Raw genomic sequence first — 21,283 nt, 5'->3', positions numbered from 1 at the left:
TTATTGCAACCGTGCATATGGAAATTCCCAGTAGTCTGAATACAGTAAAGGCATCCACAAATTAAGGCTGTTTTTAAAGTTTCTCTTCTACACTGAATTTCAGTGAAGTAGCTCCCTGACTGCTGACGTTGACACCACTTCTTTCTCTTCTCTGCCTTCCCGCTCCTTCCAGAAACCAGCTGGAAGCCCTCTGCGTCCATCCAAATCCTGGTTTAAGCCTGCCTTGCCTGCCTCTTAGAGGAGTAGGCGAATTGCCCTTCATAATCCAAACTTTTCCTGTAGTCCCAGGTTAGAAGAACAGCATCCTCCTGCAGCGGATGTACTCAAAATCCCCCCCCACAGGCCATGAAAACCAAAAGAAAGGAGAAAGCAGGAGAGGTAGAATGGGTGCCATGTATCCTAGGCCAACCCTGATTTTCTTTAGGCTTGAGGCCCCTGTGTGACCGGTGACTGTGAGCCCGTTGTTGGGTAGGGACCGTCTCTATGCGTTGCCGACTTGTACTTCCCAAGCGCTTAGTACAGTGCTCTGCACACAGTAAGCGCTCGGTAAATATGATTGAATGAACGGTGACTGGACTGTCCCTAAGTCACATCGAAAAGTTGGACATGGACTGGGTCCAACTTGATTAGTGGGTATCTATCGTAGCATTCATTCATTCAGTCTTATTTAATGAGCACTTACTATGTGCAGAACACTGTGTTAAGTGCTTGGGAGAGAACAGTACACCAATAAACAGACACATTCCCTTCCCACAACACGCTTGCAGCCTAGAGGAGGGGAGACAGACACCAATACAAATAAATACATGACAGATGTGTAATAATAATGATGGTATTTGTTAAGCACATTCATTCATTCAATCATATTTATTGAGCGCTTACTGTGTGCAGAGCACTGTACTAAGTGCTTGGGAAGTACGAGTCTGCAACATATAGAGACGGTCCCTACCCACCATTCATTCATTCATTCAATCGTATTTATTGAGTGTTTACTGTGTGCAGAGCACTGTACTAAGCGCTTGGGAAGTACAGGTCAGCAACAGAGACGGTCCCTACCCACCATTCATTCATTCATTCATTCAATCGTATTTATTGAGTGTTTACTGTGTGCAGAGCACTGTACTAAGCGCTTGGGAAGTACAAGTTGGCAGCGTATAGAGACGGTCCCTACCCACCATTCATTCATTCATTCAATCGTATTTATTGAACGCTTACTGTGTGCAGAGCACTGTACTAAGCGCTTGGGAAGTACAAGTCGGCAGCGTATAGAGACGGTCCCTACCCAACAATGGGCTCACAGTCTAGAAGGGGGAGACAGACACCAAAATAAAACATGTGGACAGGTGGCAAGTCATCGGAATAAATAGAAATAAAGCTATATGCACATCGTTAACAAAATTACTAGAATAGTAAATATGCACAAGTAAAATAAATAGAGTGATAGATCTGTACAAATATATATACAAGTGCTGTGGGGAGGGGAAGGAGGTAGGGCGGGGGGGATGGGGAGGAGGAGAGGAAAAGGCACATACTTTGTGCCAAGCACTGTTCTAAGCCCTGGGGTAGATACAAGGTAATCAGGTTGTCCCACGTGGGGCTCACAAGTCTTAATCCCCATTTTACAGATGAGGTAACTGAGGCCCAGAGAAGTTTAGTGACTTGCCCGAAGTCGCACAGCGGACAAATGGCGGAGCGGGGATTAGAACCCGCAACATCTGACTCTCAAGCCTGTGCTCTTTAGCTCACGCTGCTTCCATAAGTGCTGTGGGATTGGGAGGGGGGAAGGAACAAGGGGAGCAAAAAAGGGTGATGCGGAAGGGGGTGGGAGAAGAGGAAAACGGGGCCTGGGCTTAGTCTGGGAATGCTTCTTGGAGGAGATGTGCCTTTGGAAGCGCGGACAGTCTATCGGAATTGAAGAGGGAGGGCGTTTCAGGCCAGAAACAGGACTTGGGCTAGAGGTCCAAGTCAATAAATAGGTCAATAAATACGATTGAATGAATGAATGAATACGGTTGAATGAATGAATGAAAGGTCGGCGGCGAGAGAGGCAAGACTGAGGTACAGTGAGAAGGTTAGCATTACAGGAGGGAAGCGTGCGAGCTGGGTTGTAGAAGGAGAGTAGCGAGATGAGGCAGGAGGGGCCGAGGTGCTGCTGGAGTGCTTTAAAACCAGTGGTGAGGAGTTCTCGTTCGACGTGGAGGTGGATGGGCAGCCACTGGAGCGTTTTGAGTAGCGGGCTGACATGCCATGAAAAATGAAAAATGTAGAAAAATGATCCGGGCAGCAGAGTGAAGTATGGACTGGAGCGGGGAGAGCCAGGAGGCTGATACTGTAATCCAGGCCGGATAGACTGAGCGACTAATAGTGTAGTAGCAGTTTGGATGGAGAGGAAAGGGCCGATTTTAGCGATGTTGCGAAGAGGGGACCGACAGGATTTAGCGATGGCTTGAATATGTGCGTTGAGTGAGAGAGAGGAGTCAAGGATAACGCCAAGGTTTTGGGCTTGTGAGACAGGAAGGATTGTGGTGCCGTCTACAGCAATAGGAAAGACAAGGGGAGGTTCTGTTTTAGACACGTTAAGCTTGAGGTGATGGGAGGACATCCAAGTAGAGATGTCTTGAAGGCAAGAGGAAATGCGAGACTGCAGAGGGGAAGAGGGAGCAGGGCTGGAGCTGTAGATTTGGGTTATCATCCTCAGAGGGGTGGTAGTTGAAGCCAGAGGAGCAAATGAGTTCTCCAAAGGAGTGGCTGTAGATGGAGAATAGAAGGGGGACTCAAAAGTGAACCTTGAGGGCACCCACAGTTAATACAGTCTCTAGCACGATAAGCCTGTAACAAAAACCGTAAAGGAAAAAGAAAGAAAACGGTTGCAGCAGGCCAAGGAGCGCAAGACTCTGTGAAATATTTTCTTTTTATTTCACTAGATGGAGTCAGTGCAGCACCTCAGCCACACTGCTTTTCAGAACTCAATAACCCGCTTCCAGTGGGGGATTTAGATTTCCCGCTGTCTTTACTCGGTCGGTCCCTGCATCAGGTTGGCCTGCCCAACTTTTCCCGTTGGGAAATTTGAAACGAGCTAAAAATGGAAGCGTATAAACTTCCGCTCTTTTGTGAGGCTCCGTAGGGCTGGTTTGGAAATCTGGATTTGGGTTTTCGTAGCGGAGCATGACACTGGTTAGGAGTTCTTGTTCGGCGTGGAGGTGGATGGGCAGCCACTGGAGTTCTTTGAGTAGCGGGCTGACGTGTCCTGAATGTCTTTGTAGGAAAATGATCCGGGCAGCAGAGTGAAGTATGGACTGGAGTGGGGAGAGACAGGAGGCTGGGAGGTCAGCAAGCAGGCTGATACTGTAATCAATCAATCAGTCGTATTTATTGAGCGCTTACTGTGTGCAGAGCACTGTACTACGCGCTTGGGAAGTACAAGTTGGCAGCATATAGAGACGGTCCCTACCCAACAGTGGGCTCACAGTCTAGGCAGGCAGGATAGGTTGAGTAATAATAATGATAGCATTTATTAAGCGCTTACTACGTGCAAAGCACTGTTCTAAGCGCTAGGGAGGTTACAAGGTGATCAGGTTGTCCCACGGGGGGCTCACAGTCTTCATCCCCATTTTACAGATGAGGGAACTGAGGCCCAGGGAAGCGAAGTGACTTGCCCAGAGTCACACGGCTGACAAGTGGCGGAGCCGGGATTTGAACCCGTGACCTCTGACTCCAAAGCCCCGGCTCTTTCCACTGAGCCACGCTGCTGCTTCAGTGTGGTTGCAGTTTGGATGGAGAGGAAAGTTTAACCACTTGCTGTCTTTCCCCTCCAGGGGAAGGGTGTCACCCTTCCGAATAACGACCCTTCTTATGACAATGTTAATTTCTCTGGGGGAGAAAGGGAGGTAGAAAAAGCTAATGGTTTCTTTTATAGTTAGTGGGGTTTATTGATGTAGTGTCCTACCGTAAAATAGAACTATTCCCCCTTCTGTGACAAAAGCAGTTCTCTCTATTGTTTTCAAGCCATTTGACAGAGTCGAACCATAAATCCTTACATATCGCGCAGGCCACGGGATCGGTGCTGGCTGGCACTTGTCGGCCGCATTTCCTGGGCGCTCACGCCGAGATGCCGAGTGACTCAGCTTTCATTTCAGGACTGAATTTCCTATGTTGTCAGTCTCTTAACCATTAGCGGTGCTAGTTTTATTTATTTTGTTGGCTCATTAAGCAGGTTACTCACAGGGGGATAGAACCTGCAAGTTGCCTGAGAGCTTTTCTCACTGGTCCCCTCTATTCCTGACCTCAGAATCTGAGAAAAGTAGATTAGTATCTGACATCTTTTTGGAAGAATCCCTGGGCAATAGACAATCCTGACTCTCTAGTGGATTCTGTAGATGGCTCTGACCCTCATCCATCCATTCAGTCGTATTTATTGAGCGCTTACTGTGTGCAGAGCACTGTACTAGGCGCTTGGGAAGTACAAGTCGGCAACATAGAGAGACGGTCCCTACCCAGCAGCGGGCTCACGGTCTAGAAGGGGGAGACAGACAACAAAAGGAAACATGTGGACAGGTGTCAAGTCGTCAGAACAAATTAAAGAGTACCCTCGAGGGGTACTCTTCCGTGGCTCAGTGGAAAGAGCCCGGGCTTTGGAGTCGGAGGTCATGGGTTCAAATCCCAGCTCCGCCACTTGCCAGCTGTGTGACTTCGGGCAAGTCACTTCACTTCTCTGGGCCTCAGTGACCTCATCTGTAAAATGGGGATTAAGACTGTGAGCCCTCTGTGGGACAACCTGATCACCTTGTAAACCTCCCCAGTGCTTAGAACAGTGCTTTGTTAAGCACACAGTAAGTGCTTAATAAATGCCGTCATTATTATTATTATTCTAACACGGCCAGCTAAGCTGTAATAGAGCATCAGAGCCTGGAAAATTGCACGTGGGAAGGTCTGATCCAAGTTCTAGTTCACAAGCCCCACTTGACTGTGGAGGTTCTCCTCCGAGTCCAAACCGCCTACGCTCTTGGGGAACGCCGATGCCAGATTCTCAGAAGCCTGGGCTACCCACCCAGAATACTGGTGTTTCCTAAGAAATTACGCTGTACGTATCCCTCGGTAATTCTTTTCATTTAGTAAAGCTTCATTTTCTTTCCTTCTGCAGCTCATTCAGGGTATTGTTGGGAATCCCATTCATTCATTCGTATTTATTGAGCGCCTACTGTGTGCGGAGCACTGTACTGAGTGCTTGGGAAGTACAAGTTGGCAACATATAGAGATGGTCCCTATTCAGCAACGCGTTCACACTCTAGAAGGGGGAGACGGACAACAAAACAAATCTATTGTGTTCCAAACACTGTAATAAGCACTTGGGAGAGTACAGTAGAATCAATAACCATGATCCAAGATCCGTGAGACAAACGATCAAAAAATAACAAGTAGGAAGGAATAATAGAGCATAAAGCTATGCAGACCTCTGAAGTTTAGAAAAGAATCCTCTAGCCACCTCTACCACTTGCATATTTATTTATACCCACCCTCGGCACTTGTGCATACTTGTTCATTCAACTGTATGTTCGAAGTTTTATTCTCACAACCTATAAATACCTTTATGTCTTCCCCTCTTTATAGACTGTAAGCTCCGTATGGGCAGCGATCGTATCTGACAACTCTATGGTATAGTATTTACTCAGGCGATTAAACGGCGCTCTGCACACAGTAATCCCTCAGTGAATACCATTGAGTGACTGTCAATTGATTCACACTGTCCTTGGATGCAAAAAAAGGCAGCTATTTCACATGGACAGGCCAAAGAAGACCTATTTTATGGCTTCCTTTGGGCCAGAGGTCGAATGGGCCGAGACCAGAGTAATCTTAGTTGTTTATTGGTAAGGGGATGGCATAACATTTACTCTCCTCAGCAGCCTGGAGCCTGCAGAGTTAGTGACAGAGTTTAGGCAGGGCCACTCCCAGGAAACGGACCCTCTCTATTTGCCTCTCTCTGCCTTCAGGTTTGGAGAATTCTGCCTGGTTCACCTTTTACTGAAAAGGAATCCCGTCATGTTCTTCCAACACTTCATCGAGTGCATTTTCCACTTCAACAGCTACGAGAAACACGAGAAGTACAACAAATTCACCCAGTCGGAGAGGTCGGTGATTCTGGGCCCGCGTCATTCTCCAACCATGCGAGTCGGGTGCACTTCTCACATTGTTTTGTACGCAGTGTTTAGAGAGGTGCCAGGGATTGGGGGGCAGATTTTGCTTTCCAGGCCGGTGTCCCGGAAAAACTCCTCTCAAGTGAGCACAGTCCCTAGGCACGTTCCCTTGAGCGACAGTGGACTCTCATTAGTGCATTTATCGGTTTTGCAGATCATTAGGATGCTGTTAAAATACCCTATTAATGATTTGTTTACATATGCATGTATTGATCCTGGTTTTGTAAAAAAAAAAAAAAATCACATCTTTTTCTGCCACAGAGAGAAGACTCTCTTTTCACTGAAGGGAAAACCGAATCAGGATAAACGGATGCAGATCTATAAATTTCTTCTGGAACACTTCACCGATGAACAGAGGTTCAACATCACCTCAAAAATCAGCCTGAATATTTTGGGTATGCCTGGTGTTTTGAGGACAGACTGTGTACTTTAAAATAAAATCCGTGCCAATAACGGATTCAGCGGGCCTGTCTCTGATATGACCGTCCCGCTCCTGAGCAGACCCTTGCCATCTCGTCCTCCCCTGAATTCACAGTTGTTGTCTCCCCGCGATACCGATCCTCCCAGCAACTCCGTCTGCGTCTCCCATTACTGTAGAATTACACTTTCCGTGGGGTGTTAAAAGCGTTTCTGGAAATCCAATCTCTCCCGCTGTCTTCCAGCCTGCTTCGTGGATGGCGTCCTGCCCCTGGATATGGAAGCCAGCGCGTTGCTCTCGGATACCTTTGCAGTCTTGAGCTCCAAGGAGATCAAACTGATGGCCATGAGGTCTAAAGTCGAAAGGGACGTGGTCGAAGAGGATGAAATGGCCATGGCCAATGCTGTCATGCAGGAAGCCCAGAAAAAACTCATCTCACAAGTGAGTGTGCCTTCCCCCTTTGGAGAGTATAATTGCTAGAAAGCTTGGCCAGGGAGGAGCTGAACCACACATCTGAAGGAGGGAGTTGGGATTCTGTCATCTAGTCTACCTCCTGGACCGTCTGAGATGCCTCCGACGGTTGGTTTCGGACCATCCCCAGGCATTTACTGTCAGGGCCGGCTTCATTCCTGAAAACGGAGCAGTCGGTCATTCATTTGTGAGTCTTCGAGGGGCTCCGGTCGGTGACAGACTTCGGAAAACTACAAGGGCAATGCCAAGCGTGGTACCCAGCAAACAGAGTGGACCCCTGTTTAGAGGGATTGTCTAGGAAAACAGCACAAGTTGGTGGATTGCTCTCAGATATGTCTATGTTCCAGAGAGTCTTCCCTAAAAAGAATGCTTGTTTTGCCAAGGATTTAAAGTTCTGTTTTAGAAGTAAAATATTTTATACGCGTGCTAAATGCAGGTCTGGTGCGTAACGATTTTGCTTTCCAAGAATGTGCAGGCAAACCATTTGAGGTTGGTGTCTGCTCCTGGGGAAGGATTACCAAGGCACTATCATCTGTATCGCCTAGTGCCTGGAGCAGGGACCAAGCAACTGAAAAAAACTGCACTGCTAGCCTTCTGAAAACATAGTAGCAATGTACTAATTTGGCTTAGGAAAATCTCATTTTGCTGCCAGTGAAACAGGCCACATAAGGAACTAGTTTGATTTGGGAGGAGAGGAAGTTGGCCAGGTGGAAGGAATGAAGAGCCAGGGGACTGGGTGTGGTTTCAGCTCTGTCTCTTTGAATTGACCTGTAGCGGATCATTTTACCTCCTCACATAGGTGCTAACTTTTCATCTTTGGTGGGTGTGTGGGCTTTTAGGGGGAAGGAAGCAAGGTGGGGATTGGAAGTGGTTGGTGGACTTGAATGACCCAGTGGATCAGAAGGACCCAGTTTTACCTCTTTTCATCCCATCTTAGAAACTCTCAAGTCATGGTGAAGATTGTGTGGGATCAGGGAGACTGGGGGTCCAGCCCGAAAATCTGTCACTAAAAACAATGGCCTTGCCCCTAAAATTAGAAATCCATGAAGTCCCCTGCCCCCGATTTGTCCCACAAAGTTGGCACATAGGCCTCCGGAAAATGGGCTAAGTACCCAATCCCTTCCTAAATCATAGAACTCCCTTGGGTGGCAGGTACTGAGCGGAATTCTTGGAAGTGACATCGTCTCAGAAAGACAATCAGCCAAATCACACAGAAAAAGTCTGTCTGAAATTGTTTCTTGTGCGACTCTAACAACAGGTTCAAAAGAGGAATTTCATAGAAAATGTGATCCCTATCATCACCTCCCTGAAGACAATGTTGGAGCAGAAGAAGATCCCAGCCTTGAGGGACCTCATGAACTATCTCAGGGTAAGAGCAAACTTTATCCTTTTTGATAGAGTTGTAGACTGATGCGGTGGGGACAGATATGGCCCGTGGAGCACCTCATTACTAGAGTTTGTGAAGGGGAAAGCGTTTTTCAAACCATGGTAACAGACAGGGCCCATTTCTGTCGGTTTAATTTGTCACCATAGCGTTCACTTATGTGTCAGAGGAAGACAGGATTTTCTCCTCACCGCCACACATTTGTTCTAACTTCTCATGTCAAGTGGTGGGGTGAGAAGGGGGTGAGGCTTTAGTGGAAAAAAGAAGTGCAACAGCTCTGATGAAGTTGAGCCTTTCCATTTCTGTGAAATTGCACGGATGGAAAGTTAAACCCTGTCCTTTGCTGAATGTCAAAGTATTCTAAGTGCTTGAATCGAGTTAAAATTGAGATCGACTCGACTGTTGGTCTAAAATGCTATCAACCCGTTTTTTTGAGGGCAAACAAAGACTGATTTTAGCAAGACCAAAAACTGGTGTGATCCAAGTGAGAAAAGACAGCGTATTAAATCTCCTTCAGTATCCTCCCTGTCCCTTTAGCACTCACATTCAATCCTAATTATTGAGCACTTACTGTGTGCACAGCACTGTGCTAATCGCTTGGGAGAGTACAATCTAACAGACACATTCCTGCCCCCAGCAAGCTCGCGGTCTAGGGGGGAGACAGACAGTAATATAAATAAATAGATAAATACAGACGGGCTGTGGAGGTGGGAGGGAGGATGAATGAAGGAGTAAGAAAGAGTGGCGCGGAAGGGAGTGAGAGAAGAGGAGAGGAGGGCTTAGGGAAGGCTTCCTGAAGGAGATGTGCCTTCAATAAGCCTTTGAAGTCGGTGGAGAGCAGTCACACCCAATCCACCGCTAAATCTTGCTGATTCTTCATCTGAAACATTCCCTGGATCCTCCCCTTCCTCTCTTCCCAAACTATCACTAGCCTGGCTCAGGCTTTCATCCTGTTAGAGTTAGATTAGTGCAGCAGCCTCCTCAGTGATCTCCCGGCCTCCAGTCTCTCCCCTTTTCAGGGAATTTGCCCCACTGCCGCCTGTGTCATCTTCCTGAAATGGTGCTCAGCATATCCTGATTCAACCTCACCTTTCAAAATCCTCCAGCGCTCGCCCACCTCTGCATCAAACAGAAAGGCCCTACTCAACTCCCTCACCCCCATGTCCTTCCATCAGTCTCGGACCACCAATCCCCAGGCCTGAATCACCTCCGTAGTTCGCTGCTCCTCTCACCCACAACACGTCCTGCATTTGTGCTGCAGAGCATCACTAGTAAGAAATCCAGGCACCAGGCCAACTTCATCCACATTAAATTCATCCTTGCTACGACAACTCCTCCCTCTCTTCCTCTCAGCAGCAACATTATGTCTCTCTCATTGATTCCCCTCCCCATAGCCTCAACTCCCTCCCTCTGCTCTACCCCCCTTCTCTCCCCACAGCACTTGTGTATATTTGTACATATTTATTATTCTATTTATTTTATTAATGATGTGTATATAACTATAATTCTATTTATATTGATGCCTGTCTACTTGTTTTGTTGTCTGTCTTCCCCCCTTCTAGACTGTGAGCCCGTAGTTAGGTAGGGATTGTGTCAATTTGTTGCCAAAGTGTACTTTCCAAGTGCTTAGTACAGTGCTCCGCACACAGTAAGTGCTCAATAAGTACCACTAAATGAATGAATGCCCAATCTCAGTGCGCCCACTGATTGTTTAACTCTCTCCTGAAGTCCCTAGTGCTCCCACCTGCCTCCTGCCCATGATGTCCCCTTCTAGACTGTGAGCCCGCTGTTGGGTAGGGGCCATCTCTATATGTTGCCAACTTGTACTTCCCAAGCGCTTAGTACAGTGCTGTGCACACAGTAAGCGCTCAATAAATACGATTGAATGAATGAATGTCCTTGCCATTTACTTTCTTGGCAAAATCAAAACTATCTTAGATTGTGAGCCCCCTGAGGGACAGGAACCATGTCTAATTCCCACCTAGGTATTCTCTCCCAGCCCTTAGTTAAGTGTTGCACCCAGTAAGCATTTAGTAAATGCTATTACTAAATAGTATTGCCATTAGTAAATGCTATTACTAAACCTCACCTCCCTTCTCTCCTTCTCCAGCCCAGCCCACACCCTCCACTCCTCTGCCGCTAACCTCCTCACTGTGCCTCATTCTCGCCTGTCCCGCCGTCGACCCCCGACCCACGTCATCCCCTCCCTCCACACATCCGCCAAACTAGCTCTCTTTCCCCCTTCAAAGCCCTACTGAGTGCTCACCTCCTCCGGGAGGCCTTCCCAAACTGAGCCCCCTTTTTCCTCTCCTCCTCCCCATCCCCCCCGCCCTACCTCCTTCCCCTCCCCACAGCACCTGTATATATGTTTGTACAGATCTATTACTCTATTTTACCTGTACACATATATTCTATTCTATATATTTTGTTAATGATGTGCCTTATTTCTATTTATTCTGATGACTTGACACCTGTCCACATGTTTTGTTTTGTTGTCTGTCTCCCCCTTCTAGACTGTCAGCCCGTTGTTGGGTAGGGACCGTCCCTATATGTTGCCGACTTGTACTTCCCAAGCGCTTAGTACAGTGCTCTGCACACAGTAAGCGCTCAATAAATAACGATTGATTCAATCGTATTTATTGAGTGCTATGTGCAGAGCACTGTACTAAATGCTTGGAAAGTACAAGTTGGCAACACATATATTGCTACTTCTGTCCGCCATGAGCTCCCCAGAGTCTCCCCTTCACTTCCCATCGCCACTTATACTCTTTCATCCTTAGCCATTTCTCAAGAGATCTCCTGGCTGCTTTTAAAATCTCTTCCTTCTTCCTGCGCCTCTGACCCCCATCGCCTCTCATCTTCTAAAAGTACTCGTGTCCACTCTTCATCTTCCACCTCTCAGCCTTCGTTGGATTCCTCAACTCTGTTCTCAAGCATGCTCGCATCTCCCCCCTCCTGTAAAGCCCTGCCCTGGATCCCCCCCCTTCCGCTTTCCAGCTATCTCCCTGCTCCCGTTCCTATCCAGACTCCTCCAATGGGATGTGTTTTTCCTGTTCTTTCCACTTCCTCTTCTCCGACTCCCGTTTTGGCCCCCTTCACCCCATTCACTTCCCTGAGACTGAACGCTTGGAGATTTCTAGTGACTTCTGCCACATCTCTGGATTCTATCCCAATTCTTCTCAGCCTCTTGACTGCCCTCAGTCTCTCCTCTCAAACATCATTCTGCACATCTCTTCCCCCCCTCCTCAAAAACCTCCAATGGTAACTTATTCCTCTTCAAATCAAGCAGAAACTCCTGGTTCCCAGCTTTGAGGAACTCAATCTGCTCCTTCCCTCCTACTTAACGCCTCTTTTCCCCATTGCTCTCTTCATTCCTCTCAAGCTAAACTAGTAACTGGGCTTCATTCTCATCTTCTTCCACCTCCACATTTGCTCCTGCCCTCCTCCCAGCCGGAGCTCTCTCCCACTTCAAACCCTTCAACTCTGCCAGACCACAATGTACAGGAAATCAGATTTCTTCCAAGAAGCCGTCCCTGAGTAACTTCTCATCCTTCCAAGTGCTACTTCAGCACTTCTGCCCTGACCCTGCCATTAGTTAGTTAATCAGTTATGGCACTTACCAAGCATTTGCAGTGTGCCAAGCACCATGGTAGGCACAAACACAACAGATTGGGGTAGTCCCTTTCCAATGGGGCTCTAGGTCCAGCGAGGTAACACAAAAGTAACAACGGATGGCAACAATAAACAGCCGTCATAAAGACAATTAGCTGATATCAAGATATAGAAGCAGCGTGGCTCCGTGGAAACAGCCCGGGCTTTGGAGTCAGAGGCCATGGGTTCAAATCCCGGCTCCGCCAGCTGTCAGCTGGGTGACCTTGGGCAAGTCACTTCACTTCTATGTGCCTCAGTTACCTCATCCGTGAAAGGGAATTTGAGCCCCATGTGGAGCAGGACTGTGTCCCAGCTGATTGGCCTGTTTTTATCCCAGCACTTAGTACAGTGCCAGGCACATAGTAAGCGCTTAGCAAATACCCTAAAAAAAGAAAAAAAAGGTCACTTCACTTCTCTGGGCCTCAGTTCCCTCATCTGTAAAATGGGGATTAAAACTGTGAGCCCCCCGTGGGACAACCTGATCACCTTGTAACTTCCCCAGCGCTTAGAACAGTGCTTTGCACATAGTAAGCACTTAACAAATAACCATTATTATTATTATTATGGTAAGTACAACTTTGGATCGTGGTGGGTGGGAGTCCTCATACACTCCACTGCTTTAGTTGCAGGTTATTGCAGCATCCCCAGGATTCTGAAGTTGGTGAAGGGAGTCTTCCCCTCACCAGTGCCCTGAACTGCTGGGAGATGTTTAATGTGCGCATTGGTGGTGAGATGGGCCCCAAGCCACGCGTGCCTCAGTCCTGCGGTGCTGGAGGGAGCCGTAGCTGACGCCACACCCCTCCCAGTGGGCCTCAGTTTACCGCTGTACCTTCCCTCTGCTACCTTGAAAACGGGGCTGCCGAGAGTGCGGATGGTGAATGGCTCTGTAGAGAGGAGCAGCGTGGCTTAGTGGAACGGGCATGGGCCTGGAGTCAGAGGACCTCGGTTCCGATCCCGGCTCTGTGATGTTCCTGCTGTGTGACCTTGGAAAAGTCACTTTGTGCCCTAGATATCTGTAAAATGGAGATTCAGTACCATTAAATGGTAGTGGGGCTTGTGAGGCAGTGGCTGTCAAGACATTTGGACTCTGACCAGCCCTGCCCAGGTGGTGAGGAGGATGAATCCAAAACTCCCATGGTATTTATTCTTGTTTTTGTCTTTTTATAGGGTTTTTTCCATCTTCTGTGGTTTCATCTTTCCTATTCTTATCTGTCTCCAAATCTTTCCCACGCCCCATAATCTTTAGGTGGAGCCCCTTGAGTGTCAGGACTTTGTCTGACTTTTATCGGTATATTTTATCGGTATACTTTTTCCCAACAGTTGGTAGAATGCTTTACAGTGGAAAGTACTTAATGAACACTAACGCCACTGCTGCCGCCTCCACCACTAATCATATTAGGAGAAGCAGCGTGGCTCAGTGGAAAGAGCCCGGGCTTTGGAGTCAGAGGTCATGGGTTCAAATCCCAGCTCCGCCAATTGTCAGCTGTGTGACTTGGGCAAGTCACTTCATCATCGTCATCATCATCAATCGTATTTATTGAACGCTTACTATGTGCAGAGCACTGTACTAAGCGCTTGGGAAGTACAAATTGGCAACATATGGAGACAGTCCGTACCCAACAGTGGGCTCACAGTCTAAAAGGGGGAGACAGAGAACAAAACCAAACATACTAACAAAATAAAATAAATAGAATAGATATGTACAAATAAAATAAATAAATAATAAATAAATAAATACTTCTCTGGGCCTCAGTTACCTCATCTGTAAAATGGGGATGAAGACTGTGAGCCCCCCCGTGGGACAACCTGATCACTTTGTAAATTCCCCAGCGCTTAGAACCGTGCTTTGCACATAGTAAGCGCTTAATAAATGCCACCATCATCATCATATGCGGGTTATATTTGAGTGCCCACTAGTAATGATGGCAGTTGTTAAGCGCTTGCTATGTGCCAGGCACTGTACTGAGCGCTGGGGTGGGTACAAGCAAATCATTCTTTCATTCACTCGATTGAACTTATTGAGCACTTAATGTTTGCAGAGCACTCAAATATAATGGATTGAATAATGGATTAATCGATGGGAGGTCCTAGGACTCAGAGCTGTGGCCCGAATCCCGCCATCATCCAGTGACCTGATGGACTGTACCCCCTGAGCCGCCTGGCCCGCTTGCCGCCGCCTCGAGTGGTCTTATGCTTTTCCCACTCCGGCTCCAGTGGTTAATTGTTCAGCAGACGGCTGAGTTTGGGATTTTGGCGCACCAGCGCTTGGCAGTATTTTCAAGCGCGAGAGAAGCCAGACTTCTCTTTGACCAACTGTCTGTCCTGTGACAGTTTGCAGAGGGAGCTAAAGTAAACCGTCGTTACTTTGGAAAACAAACCTAAATTTAGTTTAAAAGGAAAGATTTCTCCTCCTTCCCAACCTGCTCTCTCCTTCTGATGCCCGACATCTTTTTGGGGAGTGCTGAAAGAAAGAGTGCTGGTGCGTCTTCCAAGTTTAGTTGGATTTAAAAGCCTCCCAACTCATTTTTATTTCCTATGAAGATGTCCAGGCACACTTGAATTCCCCTACTCTCGTCCTGCCTCTCTAGCTAACCTATTTCCTGAACCCCATTTTCATCTTTCCTATCTGTCTCCTGCTCGTGTACTTGCTTTGCACATAGTAAGCGCTTAGTAAATGCCATTATTATTATTATTATGTACTTCCTCCTGTGTTGAGCTCCCTTCCCTTCATTCAAGTCCACCCGTCCTCAGCTCTCCTCGTCTTAAAAGCCTTTCTGAGATCACATCCCCTTCCTGAGGCCTTCCTTGATTAATTTTTCTACCCTGAAGCAGCTTGGCATAGTGGAAAGAACACGGGCTTTGGAGTCAGAAGATCATGGGTTCCAAACCCAGCTCTGTCACTTGTCTGCTGCGTGACCTTGGACAAGTCACTTCACTTCTGCACCTCAGTTACCTCATCCGTAAAATGGGGATTGAGACTTGGAGCCGCACGCAGGTGTAACCTGATTTGCTCATATCCACCCCAGCGCTTAGTACGCTGCCTGGCGTGCAGTAAGCGCTTAACAGATAACATCATTATTATTATTCATGCAGTTCATTCAGTCGTATTTATTGAGTGCCTACTGTGTGCAGAGCACTGTACTAAGTGCTTGGGAAGTCCAAGCTGGCAACATATAGAGACGGTCCCTACCCAACAGTGGGCCTACAGTCTAGAAGGGGGAGGCAGAGAACAAAACAAAACATATTAACAAAGTAAAATAAATAGAATAAATATGTACAAGTGAAATAAATAGAGTAATAAATACGTACAAACATATATACAGGTGCTGTGGGGAGGGGTACCACCTCAGAAGTTATGTACTTTCCCACCCGTAGATCTACTGTACCCCTAGATTTCCATATCCTGCTAGCTAAGCACTATATTTACATTTCTGTTCTTTCTTTTCTCCTCTTCTGTCATTTAATGCGTGGGTCTGTCTCCCCCCACTAGGCTGGAAGCTCGTTGAGGAGCGCTTAGGACAGTGCTCTGCAAACAGTAAGGGCTCAATAAGTACAATCGAGTGAGTGAAAGAATGATTTGCCTGTATCCACCCCAGCGCTCAGTACAGTGCCTGCCGCATAGTAAGCGCTTAACGAATGCCATCATTACTAGTAGGCACTCAAATATAATGGATTGAATGGTGGATTAATCGCTGGGAGGTCCTGGGACTCTGAGAGCTGTGGCCCGAGGCCTGTAAATCCTCAAGAACCAGGACGGTCGGTCAGGAATTGTGCACGTTGGAGGCTCCGCGGCAGGGTGTCCTAAGGAGGCTGTCGACCGAACTGTTTTGAAGTTCCTTCCTAGGCGTGTTGAAGGTGGGAGCCGGTTTTTTCCTCTGTATTGCGTCTTCTCATTTTAGATTGCGAGCAGTTCCGATTGTGAATTTACATTGTAATTTTCCTTAGAGTGCCTGGCACATTGCTGTGTGCTTAATAAATCATCGTTATGGAGATTATGGAAACAGTGAATCTGGGGGCTGAGAGATTGAGAAGTGTGAAGAGTCTGTTTCCATTTTTTAAATATATGCTGTAAAATACAGGCCCATCACCCCATCTAGGCGATCTGCGGGAGGTGAAAAACAAAACAACCAAAAAAGACTTTATTGTCAGGGAGGAAAGGGTAAGATTGTATTCACTTTTCTGAGTTTTAATAAAAATACATAGGCTTTGGGGAGAGAGTTTTCTAGTCTGGGGAGATTGCAGTAGCTCTTCATTCAGTCAGTAGCCATGATTTATCCAACCACGTTGGCATCAACATTAACATTTTCTTATCACGTTCCATTCCCTTCCTCTGATCTTTTTAGGAGCCCAGCTCCTGTCTCCTGTCTTCTTCCTTCAGTTCTTCCCCACTCACTCCATTAACCCGTTACTAAAGTGAAGAAAATCAACCAGAGTGATAATTAGGGATTTATCTCTAATTTATTCTCTGAAGCTAAACTTCCAACTTTTAGGGTAGGGGGGAGTTCAAGTGGGAAAAGGCATGATAACTGGAATAATTAAATCTCGGCAGGTGACCCCAGCAACTCATGTCTCTCTCTGTCCTGAAGAGGAGGCACAATAATTTGGTTTGAAAAGGAAGCGCAAACGAAGTGCCTGGTGGGCTGGTGGAATTCCCCTCCCTGACGCTCACTCCCTCAACCCCGTGTCTCACACCCTAGTCCTGTGTTGCACTTCTTCATTTGCAGGGCACACAGGCTCAGGTCTTCTAGACTGTGAGCCCACCGTTGGGGAGGGACCGTCTCTATATGTCGCCAACTTGTACTTCCCAAGTGCTTAGTGCTCTGCACACAGTAAATGCTCAATAAATACGATTGAATGAGTGAACTGAATAGCTCCAGAGACCCCGGACTGCACTGGCAGTCCTGAGAATAGACCTGTCTTCCTGCGGAGGCCCTTAGAAACAACCCAAGGCCCTTCTATCTGAGGTCGACTAGGCCCTGAACCAACTTTGCCTCCGGGCATAGGTGGGCAAGCATTTGCCCAGCGGCTGTAACCTTGCCTGTATATGTTTCCCTATGGGACTATGTCAAAGTGGCAGCTCACAAACTTGGTGGGTGCAGCAGGAGATAGCCAGGAGGCTCTTCATACCGATCACTGGGCATATCACTTTGTGGAACATGGCATTCGGTCTTTTTGCTTAAGTAGTAGCCCATTGTGGTGTTCTTGTGTTATTCTCTTGAATCTTTCCTTGCACCCTGGGAATTTGCCCCTCAGAACCTTAGGAGAATCAGCTTGACTTCCTTTTCCGTCTCCCATCCAGGTGGTTGTCATTTGGCCACAGGGCAGCTGTACCTGTGTGGTTAGGGAAAGAGAAGTACAAGTTGTCCTGTGGTTCTCTTTCAGGAGGTGATGCAGGATTACCGGGATGAAATCAAGGATTTCTTTGCAGCCGACAAGCAGTTGGCGGTGGAACTGGAATATGACATGCAGAAGTTTGAAGAGCAGTTGGCCCAGGAGGAACAACTCCGGGAACAACCCGGCGGGGAGGGCCCGAGCAACTTGCAGGATACCCAGGTAGTTTGCGTCCTGGAGCCAGGTTGGTTGAGCCAGCAGATTTGTCAGTCATTCTGAGCCCTTGGCGAGCCCGGACGACGGGGATTTTATTTTCCAACGGCTTGACCTTGTCAAAAGCGGTCAGTCTGCTCATTCACCCTTTCTGATTACTTCCTGGGAGCAGCTGTGTTGCTTGTGACTCCCTTAGTGTTTCTTTCCCCAGTGGGATGGTAGTCAACTGCCGTCTCTCCCACAGAGCTCTCTCTGTCAAGCAGAAACATCTATGCCATTATCATCAGGACAGTCACGTGGAGATGCCTGGAAAGAATACCTAATAGGGGAGAATTAATCCTTTGAAGGATTTCCGTGCCATCCAAGTAACGTCTGTCGTTGGGGTTTTGAGTTAGTTGTGATCCTACGCACATTTCAAAGTCACGTAGGCTGTGCAGTCATTTATCTGCCACCCACTTGCAGAGCACAGCCTTTTTCCTTTGCTGTTGAACCGGGAAAAACTGTCCCACCGGATTTGGCTAGGAGAGTACTTCACTTGGCCAACATTGACTTAGCTTGAATAGCTATTCCCGGCAGATCTCCTGTTCATGACATGAATAACTACACCGGAGAACATAGAGAGAAGTGATGTAAGGCAGAACCTCTGTTTCTCCCTCTTCTTCAGCAGCCCCCACCTAGCCTGGAAACAGGCTCGTCCTCCGGTGGTCTAGACATCCCAGCTGGGACTCCTGGTGCCAGAAGACCGCCCACGTCAGCCGGATCTCCCACCGGCCTGGTACCTCCCAAGTCTTTGCTCCCGACCACGGAGGCGGTGAAATCCCTCATTCCCAGAGCCAGGTACGGGACCAACTCGGAAAAGAGCTTTGTTTTCCTTTGACTTGAGTACTCTCCGAGGTCTACAGAATCAGGGTGACTGCACTTGATCCTTAGAAGGCTCCCCTTCATCACTGCTGCCACCGTGAATACTTCCGTTCATTACACTTTGGAGCTCTTCTCTTGGATTTCAAAGTGATTGGGGCTGATTGGTGGATTGGAATGGATCGGAGCTCTCAGGTCGTCGAGAGCTCCGTTCCTCTCTTCCTGCCTGCGGTTCTACGTAAACGGCAAAATCAATGATTGTGGCCCGCTCTCCTCCTCCTCCTTAGGCAGATGTCCCTAAGTACCCTTGCTATCCTGAACTCCGTCAAGAAAGCCACCGAGTCCAGTAGCAGGCGGCGGATCAAGAGCTTCGGAGGGCTGTCTTCCACCTTCTCTCCGGGAAGCAGCAAACGAGGTAACCGGTCGGGTTGCAAGGGTGGGTATTTATAGAATCCATTTCAGAAAATCATTTCCCAGCTTTCAGGGTAGAAAAAGAAAATGTACAGAGACCTCACCTGGCCTTGAAACGACACAGTTTTCTGCCTTTTTTTTTCTTTCTCTCCTGCCCCCAACAGGATCTTTAAACAGCCTGGATCAGCTGAGCATTGGGACCAGGGTTTCTGTCGCCGCCCGTGCAATCAGCACTCCAGACCGTGAGTTTCCTGAATTGTTCCCAGCTCCCCGAGCCCTGCCGAAGCGAGGGCTGCAGCATTTAACCTTCCCCGCTGGAGAAGGGGCGGAATGTTTCTTGCCCGAGGGATCCAGGGCCTCTGAGCGATGACAGAAGCACAGATTTGGCCAGAGTACACGCTCTTTGGCGGTGGTTTAACCAGGGGATTCTGCCGGGAGTTTCTCTGTGTCCCCTTTCACATTACCAACTAACAGTGGCTTGATCAGATGAGAGAAAAGAAACGATTTTAGTCCTGCCACCCGCCGTGGTCAGCTCCTTTCCCTTTCCCGCATTGGCTCAGAAACTGGGACCTTAAGTCCCTGGGAATCAGGAGGCCCAGGTTCTAGTCTTGGCTCCGTCACTTCCTGTTACGTGACCTCGGGCTAGCCTCTTAACTTCTCTGGGCCTCGGCTTCCTCATCTGGAAAATGGGAGTAAAATACCTGTCCTCCCTCCCCCATAGCCCCAAGTGGGACAGGGCCTACTCAATCTGATTATCTTTATCCGCCCAGAGTTTAGCACAGCGGTTGGCCCAGAGTAAACTTTTCATGAGCATTATTATTATCATTAAAATTAATAATAACTTCAGACTGAAGCAGTTCCGAATGTTTTCACACAGTAAGCAATCAGTAAGTCGCATTGATTGATTGGGACCAAGCTTCTTTCATCAGACTCTAGCTGCTCTAACTTTTTATCTTTGATTCCACTGGTTTTCCTCAAGAAGAGCACTGTAGTAAGCACTTGAAAAAAGGCATTACAACAGAGTTGGTAGGTACAACCGCTGCGCACATGGTGCTTACAGTTTAGAGGGGGGAAACAGACGTTAATTTACCGTTAGGGGAAAATGGCAGAGTGCGAGGATATGGACATAAGTGCTGTGGGGTTCAGGTGAGGAGAGGCTGGGGTCGGGGTATCCGGGTTGGAAGAGGAGGAGAAATGGCAGAATCTCCTTCCCAATGCATCGAACACTGAATCAGTAGGCTAGATTACCTATTAAAGCCAGCCCTGCCTAGCTGTGTTACTTCTGAATCTCAAGATGGAATACAGAGCAGTCAGGCCCACTAACTCCACCTGAGCTGGGGGGTAAGTTCTTGCTGCTTTGCCAGCCACAAGCCGATTGGGACTTTCCTCCGCCGTCCCAAATTAGGTTGCCCCTCAGGGAACTGCCAAGACCCTATTCTGTCACGCCAGGAAGAGACGGGCCGCGGGGCCAGTGAGAGATCGTTGTAAAATGGAATCGGAAACCTTGATGAAGTGGTATTAATAACATATGAAGTCTTCTCCGCGAGAAAGTGCTTTCCTGTAAATAGGAGCTGAAGTGGTCGTTGGGGAAGCCACAATTGTTTTGTTTTCGGCTACGGAAACTAACGGAGTAATTCGCTTCGGTCATGCATTGCGGAGCTTGTATTATATGCAAGTTATTAGCTGGTGTCTCTGCCTGTTAAATCAATGGCAATCAGATCTGGGTCCCCTGAAATTTGTAAGGCCAAGTTGCAGATTGGTCCGACTGGAACTTAAGCTGGGTTTCTTGTGAGGCGTGCAATCCGTCCTATGGGTTAGCTTCTCAGAAGTCAGAGACAGTTTCCAAATGGGCTGCTATTTTGTTATCCACAAGGACGGTGGGTGCAAGATTATATGTGCTTCTGAATGGGAGCATTTGGGTCTCTCTCTGTCTCTCTCTCTTTTCCACCCCCATCCTTCTCACTCTTTCTGTCTCTCCTCCCCACCCCAGGGATCTCCCTCTCCCTACTATTTCCCCATTACCTTTACTGTAACTCCTCACCATCTTCCCTGGGTTTCCTCTTTTTACTTATTTTTTTTTTGTACGGTACTTGTGAAGCGCTTACTGTGTGCCAGGCGCTGTTCTAAATGCTGACCCTAGATACAAGATAATCCCGCTGGACACAGTCTGTGACCCACATGGGGCACCCAGTCTTAATCTCCATTTTACCGATGAGGTCACACAGCAGACAAGTGGTGGATCTAGGATCAGAACCCAGGTCCGTGTTCTTCCCTAGGCCACACTGCTCTTGACCTGGCCTCCTCTTCACCAAGCTACTTGCTGACTCTTGAGTGAGCAGCTGGGATAATTATGAC

At 47.8% G+C, this 21,283-nt stretch overlaps 1 protein-coding gene across 2 annotated transcripts in view; it reads left to right on the top strand.

Annotated features, from left to right (window-relative positions):
• The window catches only part of NCAPD3 (non-SMC condensin II complex subunit D3), a 121,004-nt gene that overhangs the window by 95,882 nt on the left and 3,839 nt on the right, over window positions 1-21,283 (top strand). Inside the window, exons 25-32 of one of the 2 annotated variants that reach the window (XM_038753646.1) lie at window positions 5,988-6,125; window positions 6,453-6,586; window positions 6,854-7,050; window positions 8,339-8,449; window positions 17,498-17,668; window positions 18,324-18,496; window positions 18,805-18,932; window positions 19,093-19,170. In XM_038753646.1, coding sequence (XP_038609574.1) covers window positions 5,988-6,125; window positions 6,453-6,586; window positions 6,854-7,050; window positions 8,339-8,449; window positions 17,498-17,668; window positions 18,324-18,496; window positions 18,805-18,932; window positions 19,093-19,170 — 1,130 coding nt within the window. The remainder of the gene's footprint in view (window positions 1-5,987; window positions 6,126-6,452; window positions 6,587-6,853; window positions 7,051-8,338; window positions 8,450-17,497; window positions 17,669-18,323; window positions 18,497-18,804; window positions 18,933-19,092; window positions 19,171-21,283) is intronic. The other variant, XM_038753645.1, reaches the window with a different exon arrangement.

Source organism: Tachyglossus aculeatus, chromosome 11 (genome assembly GCF_015852505.1).
Source record: "Tachyglossus aculeatus isolate mTacAcu1 chromosome 11, mTacAcu1.pri, whole genome shotgun sequence".
Classification (NCBI taxonomy): domain Eukaryota; kingdom Metazoa; phylum Chordata; class Mammalia; order Monotremata; family Tachyglossidae; genus Tachyglossus; species Tachyglossus aculeatus.
Note: the sequence above shows the minus strand (reverse complement) of the source record. Positions and strands in the feature narration are given on the sequence as shown.